Here is a 14,004-nt window from a genome sequence, read left to right on the forward strand (position 1 = left end):
GAAGCATGTTTCTTCACCTGAAAAAGAGTCACTGCTTTGCAATTTCCCTTTATATAAAGGGGAATTTACAACATTAACCTACCATAGCACAGTGGGAAAGAATTAAGTCCTAGTAGAGTTAAGCCATTTACCTAGTAAACTCAAGTACCAGGTACCATTTAGGTAATGTTAAACCCTTCTCTAGACACCCTTACAGATGCTTGCTGTGTATCGGAGACCACGACCAGATCTCTAGAACTCCTTACATTTTTAGACACAGCGCTATCTCCTTACACGCTGAGAGGTCACTGGGGTCTAAAAGGATAGTGAACAGTCAAAGACAAGAGGCTAGAAACTCAGTTCCTGTGACTTCCACAGAGAGATCTGAAAAGAAACCGAGGGGGCTGGGATCTGTGAAGGTGGGGACGGAGAGCTACAGTTTCCAATGGGGATTAGTGATCTGTAGGCCAACGAAGGCTAAGTGTTGGTTCCTATGGGCTACCCACACCCTTGTCCAGGCACATGCTTTTACCGGGTCTACCCACGGCGCTGAACACACTTTCACCTCTGATTGCCTTCTGCAGAAATACGGGAACAAGCGACTTTTCGAGACGGGCTAGAGCACACAGATTATGTTCACACACCAACTGCCCGCCTCACAAGAGGGCACGATCATGTGCAGCGGATAAAGTAGTGTTACACTATTTCTCAAACATATTTACACATGTCCAAAGCACATCATGGCCCTGGAGGAACACGGACTTATAAAAATCACTCAGTTATATATTTTTTAAAATGTACCCCCCAAAATAGGTCTCACTTACTTGTATTGATCAGAAACTGATTTGACACACCGGGATGATCCACGTCATGTATTGCACTGGCGAAAATGGCCGCGAGAATCTCCAAGTCTGTGAACACCGCCTAGGAAGCCAACAGCACAGGGAATATTACTATGCCGGCCTAGGAAGGCACGAGGGAGAGCATCACATAAACAAGTGAGATCAACCCCCACATTCAGAGGGAATGTGGGGTGAGGTCTGGCAGCACCTGACTAGGCTCCAGCAAGCAGTGGCCCTTTGGGTGAGTCTTTATAAACTTCGGCTTTCAAGCAAAGCATTTTAGACTCATGACAAGAATCTCTCGTGCTCATTATATTTTAAAAAAAAAATTAGAGGGTCTGAAATGATGCCGGAAGGAAATATGAGCTTCTAAGCAGCTCACTGATACTCTAAAAGCAACATCAACCACACCCGCGGAATTATGAAAAGGAATTCCTTTCTTTCATCTTCCTGTCGCCCAAATCACCAGTTCTCGGCCTCAGTGCCATCAACGCTGTGGTTCGAGCGCACCGTGCCCGTTATCGGGCTGTTTAGGGAATTTCTCATCTTGATTCACAGCATGCTAGGGGCATGTACAAGCAACACCGTTTCCAGAAATTCCCCCCATGTGCCTGGGTCTCGGGGTGGAGAAGGAGAGCAGGGCAGAAATCACCCCCATCTGGGAACCACTCAGCCAAACAATGAGGCATAAGCACAAGTTTACAAGAAGAGTCTACACTACACAGCAAATGAAAATCTTTCCCTCTGATGATTATGGAAATTAAATCCCTTTATGAAAGACTTAACGGGATAACTTCCTAGGATTTGGAAAATTTAAAAAGACAGTTCCTTCTAATAAAATTCTTGGGGAGTTATTGAGATGCTGCTTATGTTTTAAAAACATGACTGTCCTTTGAGTTTCAGCCACGAAACTAAAGTTCCAGAAAACAACCCGACGAGGAGTCAACAAGCCAGATGTGTGTGTACCCTGACTGCTGGGCCACTTCAAAGACGCAGTATTACAAACAGATGGGTCCCCAAATCGTTGACCAATTCTCCCAGACAGAATTCATCAAACGATCTGGGCTTTATTAACCATGATTTTTCTCCTCCTTCTAAGTCAGCCAGTGTATTTCCAGGGAAGTCAGCTCTTGTCTGCACTGACACCCCGCTGACGTCAAAGAGAAAGAGCTGTTTCTAAGTGGCGAGTGACGGCGAGTGAGATCTTAGAAAGCAGCCTGACCTCCAGCGCAGGGGTGGACAAGAGCACATGCGTGGACTGGACGACATCTGCAGCATGGATGTTGTTGTGGTAGGCCACGTCGGCATGGTAATGGTCCTCCAGAGTCATCAGATACGTAATTAAAGTGTCTACTGGAATTTTAAATGTTTTCAATAAATCCCGTTCCTGTAAGAAAAGAAATCCTCTTAACATTTTTGTCTTTCTAGTAAAACTCATTTGCCCGAGTGCGGTAAAAGAGAATCACAGGCTGGTGTTGCCTACAGACAGCCCAGACACCAGATGTTTTCTTACATCTGTCCAAGGAAATGGAGCTATCTGGGCAGGGCAGAAGCTCTGGCAGGCACCCACCAATGAGCTGTCCTGCTGAGACCAACAGTCCTGCATTTGAGGGGTACAGTGAGTGTCAGGAGTGGGCTCCCAGCCCTACGCTCCTAGTCCCAAGGTACATCCCACCCTCACGTGGTACAAAGCCAAGACCAAGAAACAGATATAGAAATGATGGAGGTCTACTAAAAGTATACTCAAGAAACTATTTTCTCTGTGAGCCAGCAGGGGCTTGTTCGTCGAGAAAGTAAGTCAGTCTGCATTGTGAAGAGGATTTTCTAACTATTGCCAACACACTGTTTCCATTTCCCATAGTTCTTAAATAGAGACAAATACAGTTATGTGTGTTTTACCCACACTCCTATTTATTATTATTTGTTCCTTATAAAGGAAAAAGCATCCATCCACAATAGAACAGAGCCATCAAACTCAGTCAGGGGATGAGTAGAATGTATAATGCAGGATACGGAGCTTAAAGGCTGGGCAGTCTGGGGGAAAAATGACCCCAATGCCTGATCGTTGAGGCGTTATTGCTAACAGGTGATTGGACAATGAGGCTACTAGCTTCATTAATGAATTCTCAGCGCAATGGACAACCAGGAAGTAGGGCCCAGTGGAAAGAAGCAGGCCACTGGAGAGTTCGTTTTTTTCCCTGGACTACTGCCCCTGCTCTGCCCACCCCCCCCATTCACGCAACGCTGCGACCAACTCCTGTCTCCTATAAAATGCCATTCCATCCAGTACTGTGTTCCTTCTCATTTCCATGCCCACCTCCTCTCCCTGGATCTGTTAACCTCAGCGGAGCCTCTTTGACTGTACCACATTTTCTGCCCCCCCCCCCCCCCCCGTGGTCTGCCTTATCACAGCCTCAAGCCACAGAGTAGTCAGAACTAATCACTCCTCCTCCTAGAGGGATTTTCTTGGGGATGCTGTCACAGCGGAAGCAAATGACAGCCCCTTGGTTACCTGAAAGATGGTGTGCATGATAACAGTCAGGGGCCGGTTTCCAGACAGCTCTGCTATTCTGAAGACATGGAGACCCCACTTGTTCACGTCTTCTAGTTCCTAGGGGAAGAAAAACACCCAGAGAAGACAACGGTGAGCAGGAGGTGACAATAAACAGAAGCATTTAAAAATAACTGACTTCAATGAGGAACATTACTAAAGTTAAAAAAAAAAAAACCCACTCATTTTAAATGTAAAGGATGGGACATGTAAACACAGTCAAATTTAAGGCAAGTTCACTTAAATGTACTGAAAACCAAATACTGACTAATCACGACTCTGATAGTAAATCAGATTCATATGCTTTCATTATTGATCTCAAATAATTTCTTCTATAGTTAAAATCCAAGCACAGAATCTACCTAGTCTAAAATCCAGGACAACAGATTTCGAATTCTTCAAAAAGAGGCCCCCAAAATAATCAAATCAAAATGCTTAAAGTAAACAAAGAAGCAAGCAAACAACAATCCAAGACATATCAATCAAATCACTTATCTAAATCTACATATTAATAAAATCTAATAATTTATACAGCATGTGAAGTGATCTTCCAACCTTTAGATCAAGGAGAGATGGCTCAGAGGTTAAAAGCAGTTGTTGGTCTTCCCGAGGACCTGACTTCTGTTCTCAGCACCCAATTTTATAACTCTTATAACCCCAGGTACAGGGAATCTGATGCCCTCTTCAGGCAACCATTGGCACTGTGCTCATGTGTGTGTATGTGTGTTCATGTGCGACAAATACATACATACACACACACTTAAAAGGAAACAAAATAGGTCTGTTGTTGTTTTGTTTTGTGCTGTTTTGAGACAGGATCTCACTATGTAGCCCTGGATGTCCTGGAAATCACTCTGTAGACCAGACTGGCCTTGAACTCACAGAGCTTTGCCTGCCTCTGCCTCCTGAGTACTGGGATTAAAGGCATGCACCACTATGCCTGACTCCAAAATAGTTTTAAAGATTATATAAATTAATGAACTCTTCCATCCACTTAAAAGAAAGAAAATTCATGGAAACAAATCCCGCTGTGATCTTTGAAATGACAGTACCTTGGCCAGGACATCCTCCTGTTCCGTTTTAACCCCAAACCTTGGGATGCATGAATTGGTTAGGCTGGAGCTGTGCATCAACTTCTTGACCCCACTGATCTGAGACATCGGCCTTTTCTTTTTCTCCTTTTCCTTCTGAGTCGGAGAGGGAATTTCCACTTCATGTTGCTTATCTTAAGAAAGAGAGAATTTATTATTACTTCAACTTTATTTTTTTTAATCACGCAACATATAAATGAACAAAGTACAATTGCTCACCCTACAGCCTAGAAAATGATTCCAAACACTATTTTTACTTTTAGAGTTGAAGACAAGTTGCTATCCTCAAACACAACATGGAACAAATTCGACTTTATTTACAAGACCGCTTGATAGATTATCCTTGAAGAAGGCTGCAAGATACAATAGCCAGCTTAAAGAAAGCAGAGTACTTGATGTGTCCACTGATCCCATTCCCACTGGAATTTCATTTAGAGGTTTGAAAACAACCTTTCCAACTCAGAACTCCAGTTTCAACATATTGATATATGCAAACAGATCAAGAACAGCAGCTTAGGAATTCAAGAGCTAAATAATCGCAGTGAGTCACACCAAGAGAGCCTAAGCTGTACCCCAGAAAGACCTGAGGACTTCTACTTTCCCTCTCTGTGCAGTAGGAAGGAAATGTCTACAGTGTCGCCAAGTCTCGGAGGGACCTCAGACAATCCACAACACTATGTAAGTGGAGGCATACATGCTACCGTCCATAGTAAATGCTCTAGACATACGGTATCTCAGTGCATTCACCTCTGTGAAGGCAGTGAGCAGCCTGACCTCATCCCCGTACAGTATTGCTTTAACAATCATATGGACAGGAGTTCACTCCTTAATACACAATAATTTTGTTTTGAAAGTAAATCCTCCTATCAAAGAAGGACTCAAGTGATTAATTTTCACTTAGCGCCAATTCTTTCTGTCTTCTAACCTGTCTCACAAAGCCACACTGGGCTAAGTCCAAAAGCTTCCCTTAGGAACTGCACCTGGCAGGGACCATTTCTAATTCATTATTTTTCCAGTGCCCAGCCGTGGTGGCCTTTAACAAAAATGTGTTTGATGCAGGAGTGAATAAATATCATGATAAATATTTCATAACTAGTATTATGAAAAGACCTTGCTAGGAAGGTGGCTCAGTGTTATACTGCTTGCCTAGCATGTGCTTGATATCTTGTACTTCAGATAGATAGGTAGACAGACAGATAGATAGGTGAGAGTATGCCATGTCACCCCAGATTGATTCTGATTCTCAAACATTTAATGTCTCAACTTATTAACATTATGTATAAAAAAGAATTTCTAGCATATACCTGGTTTCCAAAATAAGTTAAACTCTAACTGCCCTCTAAACACAAGCAAGCAAACAAACAAGCCTAAGGCCAGTGTTAAGTTGCACATGGCTGTTCTCACCTAAGAATGTGTTCGATATGTACTCCGACACCTGGTTCCCTGACCGACTCATTTCGGAGAGATGGGTGAGCTCCCGATTCAGCATCCTTTTAAACTGGAAGAGAAAAGGAGGACCGTGGTAAAAAATGAGCACATTTCGGGTGTCATGATATAAGTGTGCCCCGAGACACACGGAAATACACCCAGAGAACGTCTAAATAACCGTGACAACTGGTCACCAGTGCTACTCTCTCCAATGTTGGAAAGGTAGGCCGCTCTGTGTTGTAACGGTGTCCATCAGGCACACGGGGCTGTGAAGCCCATGAAACGGGGTCAGGATGAATGAGAATTTGAGTTTTGGACTTCATTTAACTTTACCTTCAGTTTACATATTCACAGTTATCTAGCAGCTACTACCACACAAAATAGTATAGATAATAAAACTTAATGACATTAATCAATAGATAAAATAATTTTTAAAGTAATGATATCATTATCATCTGCAGAAGAAAAATATAATTGATGAATACAGATCACACATTGCATTCTATACTTCTGCTTGTTTATTTTCTTCTTCTTTTTTTTCTCTTTTGTTTTTTATTGTTTGACTGTTTCATATATAAACAGAGAGTCAGTTTCAGTTGTTTTTACCCCCTAGAGACCTTCCCACCAACCCCCCTACTTTCTTGTCTTCTCTTTTTGTATGTGACCCATTGAGTTTAACATTGTATTATTTTATCAATTGATTTATCATTATTAAAACGGAAAATATAATAGTGATCAAATGTTAAAGTATCATAGTCCTTAATCATAAAGAAAAACTTAGTAGATTTATTTGAATGTTATTCCAGGGATTTGGAGAAACACAACATCAGAGTAAATACTACATGTATAACGTTTGATTCTGAAGCTGTGTCCATGCAGAAAGTGTAAGAAGTGTTCGTTTTTCAGAAACCATAGAATTTACTGATCCACCCCCCACATCAGCAAAGCAGGCCAATGTTTGGTCCTCTGCTGCTGTGCCCATTTCCATCCAGACACACTTCACTCATCCGCTTCCACAACAGGGAAAAGCAAGCTAAAGCTACTCTGAGTGCACTTGATTCCCTCGTCAGAATGGCTAAGATTAAAAACAAAACAAGTAAGCAAACAACAAGAGAACATATGAGGGCACCTGCCAGTGAGGCTGTGGGGAAAGAGGGGCGGGGGACGACCCTGCTGGTGGGGGTGTGAACTGGTGTAGCCATTATGGAAATTAGTTTGGGGGTTCCTTAAAAAGCCACGAATAGCTCTGCCACTTGATCAAGCCACACCACTGCTGGGCATTTTCCCAAAGGACTCTATATCCTACTATAGAGGTACCTGCACATCTGTGTTCTTTGCTGCTCTAGTCACAATGGCCAAGAAATAGAAACAACTTAGCTAACTGTCTATCAGTGGGATGATGGACGATAAAAATGTGGTACATTGACACAAGAGGATATTATTCAGTATTTTAAAAAGTGAAATTATGCAGATTTCAAGTAGATGGATGGAATTGGAAACGATCATTCTGAGTGAGGCAGCCCAGACCCTGAGAGACAAACATCAATGTTTTCTCTCATTTATGATATTAGCTTTGCCTCTTGATACATGTGTGTTTCACCTGGAATAGTCACAGAAGTCAAGGAATTAATCAGAGACCATATAGACAGAGCTTCTTAAAGTACAGCCTACCTCTGAGTCTGACAATCACCCACCTGGTTAACATGCCTCAATCGCTTTCAACATCCAGGGGCCTAGCTGTCTGTCTTTCCTGTTGTTATTGTGCCAATCTGACACAAGCTAGAGCTCTCTGGGAAGCGGAAGTTCAATTGAGGAAATTCCTCCAGGGCTGGCGAGATGGCCCAGTGTTTCAGTGCACCAGCTGCTCTTCCAGAGGACCTAGATTCTATTCCTAGCACCCACACTGTGGCTAACAACTGTCTGTAACTCCAGTTCCAGGGGATCCGACCTTCTCTTCTAGTCTCCATGACCACCGTGCACACATGTAGTGCACAGACAGGTATAACACTCACACATATTTAAGGGGGAGGGAGAGGGAGAGGGAGAGGGAGAGGGAGAGGGAGAGGGAGAGGGAGAGGGAGAGGGAGAGGGAGAGGGAGAGGGAGAGGGAGAGGGAGAGAGAGAGAGAGAGAGAGAGAGAGAGAGAGAGAGAGAGAGAGAGAGAAAGCCTCCAGATGGCCCTGGGTGATTGATATAAGAAAGCAAACCAATCAAGCCATAGAAAGCAAGCCAATAAACAGCATCCATCTACAATCTCTGCCTCAGTGTTTGCCCCAGGGGTCATCCCCCACCCCCACCCCCCATCGTGACTTCCCCTGGTGACAGACTTTACCTGGACCTGTAACACAAACTAAGCCCTTTCCTCTGCAAGTTGCTTTTGGTCATGGGGTTTTTTTTATCATAGCAACAGCAAGCAAACTGAGACGTCCAGAACAATGCATTTTTCCAATGTATAGACTAAGTACTATTAAATACTTGATCAACAGGTAAAAAAGGATTTTATTCTTATCCTTGGTAGACTTTGAAACTTGACATTTCACTCTAAAATCTCACTAGAGAGGAAGAATGAGCTCCTCTTTCGGAAGTGTTCACAATGCAGTTCCGAACTGAACTGGCTCATCTAGAATTTCAAAATCTTGCTTCTCTGCAAAATTTATACAGAGATGGCTATCAAGAAGCAATATAGTCTGACAGATCTCTTCTGAAGTCAACCCTAGAAAATCCAAATTAGGGTTAATACTTCAAACAATACAACAAACACTGAGGCTGATCAAGATAACATCAACCAACTGTTAGACACAAGGGGTGAACACTAGCTTTCCCTTACAGATGAAAAAGAGAAACTGGCTATGGTACACAAATTCTGTTTGTCAGTCTGCAGGTACAGTTTATCATGGGAACAAAGTTTACTTTTAAAAAAACCTATATATTTGTATACATTCCTGTCAAGCATAGCATATACATGCATGGTAGAAAGATACAGAAAGCTATACAGAAAGATTTTATAAAAGCATTTAAACCCCACTGCTCAGAGATAATTACCCATAAGCCACAGACAATTAGCTCTGTTTTCTCCGGGGCGTTTGTATTGTTATTTACTCTGCATCCCATCACTACAAGATGTCAGGTTCTGTTTGCTTCCACTTAGCAACACACACTACTTAGGAAAGTAAACGCAGGCTCTCTGAGAATATTTCAAAAGGCATTTGCACTGACTACTGCCAAAAAAAATTATGTCATCTTTACCAAGTTATGCTTCCTTAAGTAAATTATTAATTTTCAATGAACTATATAAGCTAACCATTTAGGCTGTCTTATAATCTGCTTGCCACAAGATGTGCATACTGTGTTATTTGAGAGTTCTTTCTCCTAGTTCCTTGTGTGGTGATCAATCCAGACTCCCAAGGCTTTTTATTCTGATAACTGACTTTTATCAATGAAGGACACATCAGTGGAACTGAATATAGGTATGTCTACAGCTAGCCCCCATTTATCCAACTGCATAAGGGAATTTAGGCAATAACCCAAATGGGCAATCATGGCTATTTCATAATATTACCCCTGGTAAAATGTACCCATTAGACAAAATGCATTCAAAAGAAGGTTTTCTAAATATTTTGAACATGTACCCAGTGACGTAGTCTCTCTCTGACTTCAAGTAGTCCATGCAGTTAGATGAAGATACCATTAAGAACTTCCTGACCATGACCAAGTGGGGAGGGGCGGGCACTGCTTTAGGCCTCCTTGAGCCTCTCAGGAGACAGTACAGGAACTGCCGCCACCTTATACATACAGCTAAGCACCAGACACCAGTTTTCTGAGGCCAACCGGGAAAACTAGGCAGGAATTCACAGAAGCTCTGTCTACCTTATGCATAGACCAGTTAGAATTAATATGTTGTTGTCCAACACAGCAGAAAAATGCCCATGTTCATACTACCTGCAGACAAGGCACATAACTATTTCCTTTTTTTGGAAGTGTATTGATATGATGTGCAATTCTTCTCACTGTTTGTTTACATAAATCCATCAAAATAGTCAGTCAGTGTAACATGAGGCTAGAAACGCCACTGCAGATTCGTCTCTGCAGACTGACTGCATGTCCCCCCCTCCCCCCGCAGACTCCCCTGAACAGGGCTCTGTCATAGCCATTCTTCCCACCGTCCTCTCCCCTCTTTGTTCAAGTCACAGAAACACGGGCTGGAAAAGCCCTGCATCACACACCTGTCTCCCTGCCAAGGTTTGCTGTGTTCCAAAGAAGGCACGGTTTCATCTTAACAGAACAGAGATGATATTTAAAGCAACTCCCCAAGGTATTCTTGCCAGGGGAGCTAAGTCAGGGGGATTTCCAAAAGTCCATTTGCAAAGAGCCAATGAAGTCACAGCACAAGGGACATCTGTGAAGAGTTCAAATGCTTACCTTCTTCTTGCTACTGCTAATTACAATGTCAACCTAGGCATGCTACATTAATAGCCACAAAAGTGGTCACAAGTGCTTTCTCAACTTGGAGCTGATTGTCTGATGCATTAAAGAACAAAACCCTGGAGCTTTTAACAAACATTTTAATCACCAGGTGAATTTCTGTCATTTTGAGTAATGACGTTTATTAAGGTATTTACAAACTAATTACCACGGGTAAGGAAGAAAGGGTGGTTTAAAAAGCTAACAGGATGCCCACTCCTTTACAACAGTATTCCACTCCCTACCCAATTTAGGAGAGGGAAGCACAAATGCGCCTTTCACTAGAACCCCGTGAAAAGAACCATTTAACTGAGCACGGAGCTATGTTTTAAAGTTACCTCTATTTTATGCTGATTAATTTCTTACCGGTCCTGTCTTACTCTAAGTGGTTTTCAAACCATTTACAAAGCATCACGGGTTACCACTAGGCAAAAAAGAGGAAGCTATCTCGGGGAACGCTTCTGAGGTCTTTGTTCTCATCAGGCACCAGAGCGTGTGTGCGCTGCATCTCAATCATGCAGCGGGGTCCACATGCCGCCACACTGAATGCTAGATTGTGTTTTAGGGTCCCCCTTCTCCGCTTAGCAGTCTCCAGTTAAGACGGTGAAAGGCGGAGTAAACTCAGCCTTTATGAATTCAATCCTCTGTCATTGTGCACCAGGGCTGGGTGGGGGCAAGGCACATCCTGTATGCATGAAAAGAGGCTGTGCGGCCAGCAGTAGCAAATGACTACAGTTTCCATCCCAGAATTCAGCTAACAGTCATTTGAAGATGAACCCTGCAAGGGTGGACGGTATTGATATGAAGACCTGTTTCAATGAGCACTACACCGACGACTGCTTTCACTGTGAAATGCTAGTGATCTCTTGAAAGGGATGCCCTGCCGGGAGGGGAGATATCAATATTAAGACCCATTTAAAGGAGTACCACGTTGGCTCTATAAAAATGAATCTTTCAGAACACACAAGACCAATTACCAATATTTGACTTTCTTAAAAGGTTTTAGGGGCAGAATGTCAATACAGGCACAAAACAGTGCAGCAAGTTTTCACTCCAAACGTTAAGTCCTACTATTCTATATTCAGATCTGTGTAGGCATTGTTCATAGTCATAATACTAACCCAGGGTCCTTAAAATGTCTCAATGAGCTGTAACAGCTGGGAGACAGAGTCCGCGGGAGGGCATGAGTAGTCTTACATTTACTTTTTACTGGGATTTTTAAAATAGAAATGACTAGCAAAACTCAATGCAAACATGAAAAGCATCTTAAAAAATCTGCACTGCCCTAGAGATTTAGAGAGAGTTGAGAAATCCTAACTATATGGGCGGCTAAACCAGAGATGAGATTTCCAGCTTTCTTAGAAGGCCAATCAATCTCAACAGCAAACATGAAGGTTTCCCTCATAAAGAGACAGGAAAAAAAAAAAAAACAACAAAACCTCCCATCTGAAACTCCTTAAGGCAACACAGATATCTTTGAAAATGTGCCACGACTGACTGATACATTCAAGGCTGAACCCTATGGAAACAGTAGCCAAATAATGCTTCTGTTGGAACTGAATAAGGTTTTTTTTGTTTTTTCCTACTTCCCGTTTCTATCACAGAGACAGAACTCAATGACAGCTTTAACACAGGGCAGGCAAAAGCTTGCCCAGCATCCATCCACACAATCTTACCAGTTCCTTATATGAATTCATTTTTTGGAATTTAAAAAAAGGCAGGCACCGTATGAATAAACTTTCTTATAGTTATGGCAGATAATCAAGCTTGCATTATAATGAAAAATAGTCAAGTAAATCATCTCTGGCTTTAAAGACAAAAAGGTGAAAATGAATGTTTCCTCTTCAAGTCAAAAGTAGCACTGATATTTAGAGCCACACACCAGCTGGTAAGATTTCAATACCGCATGCTAACAGAATTCATCAGTCACTGGAAGGAATTAGGCACAGCAATTTATTTGCAATTAATTAATTTCATTGCCTTGCTATTTTATGGCATAACTCAAATCTACACAGGACAAACGAAAGAAGCAATGCACAATCAAAAGCTATCTTAGTATGCAAACGACACCGGACACCCAGTTAGACAACCTTATCCTCAGCAACAAAAATACATACTGTCTTCCTAGTTCATATCTAGGGGAAGAAAGTAAAACTGCTCAGACACCATTAGCATTTGCTAAAATCCACCATTTATGCAATCAAGAGTAATCAGTTTTAACAACAAAATAAATCTTACCTTTATGTAGCCCCAAGACACTGACAATAAATAATTTGCTTCAGGCATTTTTGATAGATTATGTGTCTATATACGTGTAGGTAGGTCTGCAAGTTCTAAAATATGTATCTCTTCAAACCTTGATTTTAAACAGTCTCCACAAGCCAATCAGCCGTGTGGGAATTTAAAGACTTTTGTTCATTAAGTATAAATAAGAAAGCACCGTGCTACGATCCCATCCAGTCGTTTTCCCATTAAAAAGATGCCATTTGTAAAACTCCAGAATGGAACAAAATTCAGCAACTATTCTGAATAAGGAACATCCATCTGATGAAGGGCCGGCTAAAGAGCTAAGGACCTGCATCCTTCTCTCCCGAGCGCCAGGGCTTAATGAATAATGTATGTCAAGATGCTTAGCATCTAGAAAGACTAGTTCTGTCAAAAGCTACCAAATAAGGAACTGCGGGGGAAGCCGGGAAGAGAGGCACAAAACCACGCCCATAGACCCAACTATGCACCAATCGCATTCCGTCCATGATCTAAGACGGCAGGGGGCATGGATGCGGCTCAGGCTGCTTTGTGATTGGTTCCAGAGGTGAGCCTCTTGGGGAAAAGAGGCTTTCCTCCCCACATGGTGAACGCCATTTAATAAAGGTCTCCCTGCAGCTACAAGGCTGCCTGTGAAAAGATGAATGGGGCTTCCCTCTCACAGGGATGGATAGCGACCGCAAAACTTCTCGATCTGTAGCTGCTCCTTAAATAAGCATTGCCAGTCCGCGCAGAGCTGTCTGTGGATTCTAATAATCTCCGACTTCTCCCAGCGTTTAAATTGCCTTCCTATCTCAAGTCCCAAACACGTGGCTTCCCTGGTGATGGAGACAGCTTTGCTTCCTCCCTTGCTCAACACACAGGCACAGGAATTACGAAATGCCACAGGTCCAGCCTTCACAAAAGAGAATGCATCCCTGCATCCCTCCTCCTTGGGGAGGCTGCTTTTGGCGTCCTTTGTTCCTATTGTTATATAGCTACATTCTACAACTTACAAAATGTAAAACAGAAGAGGGAAGGGAGGAGGTATCTGAAAGTTCATATCCCTGAATGATGATTTCTGATCAGAGGAGGGTTGTTTTGTTTGTTTGTTTTTTATGAGTCCACATGAAGTTGAGAAAGGACAGAACGTTTTAAGGAATGCAGAGTTGAAATGGAGAGTAATCACACCTTTAATCAGGAGGGCTTAAAAAAGAACTTGATAGTCTTTTGGGAAAGCCAACCTTTCTACTCTGTTTGGCACAGTATTATTCTATGTAATTTTTATCCCAAAAAAGTTTTGTGGATGAGAAATCAGAGAAATGCATTTCTTCTGCATAAGGCATACTCTTGTCTGTGTCTATTAGTCCGGGCTTCTGTGACTCCCTGACTGGATAGCTTTCCTTAC

General features: G+C 42.4%; 1 protein-coding gene across 10 annotated transcripts in view; it reads right to left on the reverse strand.

The window, feature by feature from the left end:
• The window catches only part of Pde4d (phosphodiesterase 4D), an 840,110-nt gene that overhangs the window by 15,995 nt on the left and 810,111 nt on the right, over nt 1-14,004 (reverse strand). For 9 of the 10 annotated variants that reach the window (XM_075976081.1, XM_075976082.1, XM_075976083.1 and 6 more), the window contains 5 exons: nt 5,868-5,961; nt 4,425-4,597; nt 3,334-3,432; nt 2,044-2,208; nt 804-903 (listed from right to left, as the gene is read on the reverse strand). In XM_075976081.1, coding sequence (XP_075832196.1) covers nt 804-903; nt 2,044-2,208; nt 3,334-3,432; nt 4,425-4,597; nt 5,868-5,961 — 631 coding nt within the window. Of the gene's footprint in view, nt 1-803; nt 904-2,043; nt 2,209-3,333; nt 3,433-4,424; nt 4,598-5,867; nt 5,962-12,590; nt 13,034-14,004 lie in introns of those variants that run through there. The other variant, XM_075976088.1, reaches the window with a different exon arrangement.

The sequence above is a fragment of the Microtus pennsylvanicus genome, chromosome 6 (genome assembly GCF_037038515.1).
Source record: "Microtus pennsylvanicus isolate mMicPen1 chromosome 6, mMicPen1.hap1, whole genome shotgun sequence".
NCBI classification, from domain to species: Eukaryota; Metazoa; Chordata; class Mammalia; order Rodentia; family Cricetidae; genus Microtus; species Microtus pennsylvanicus.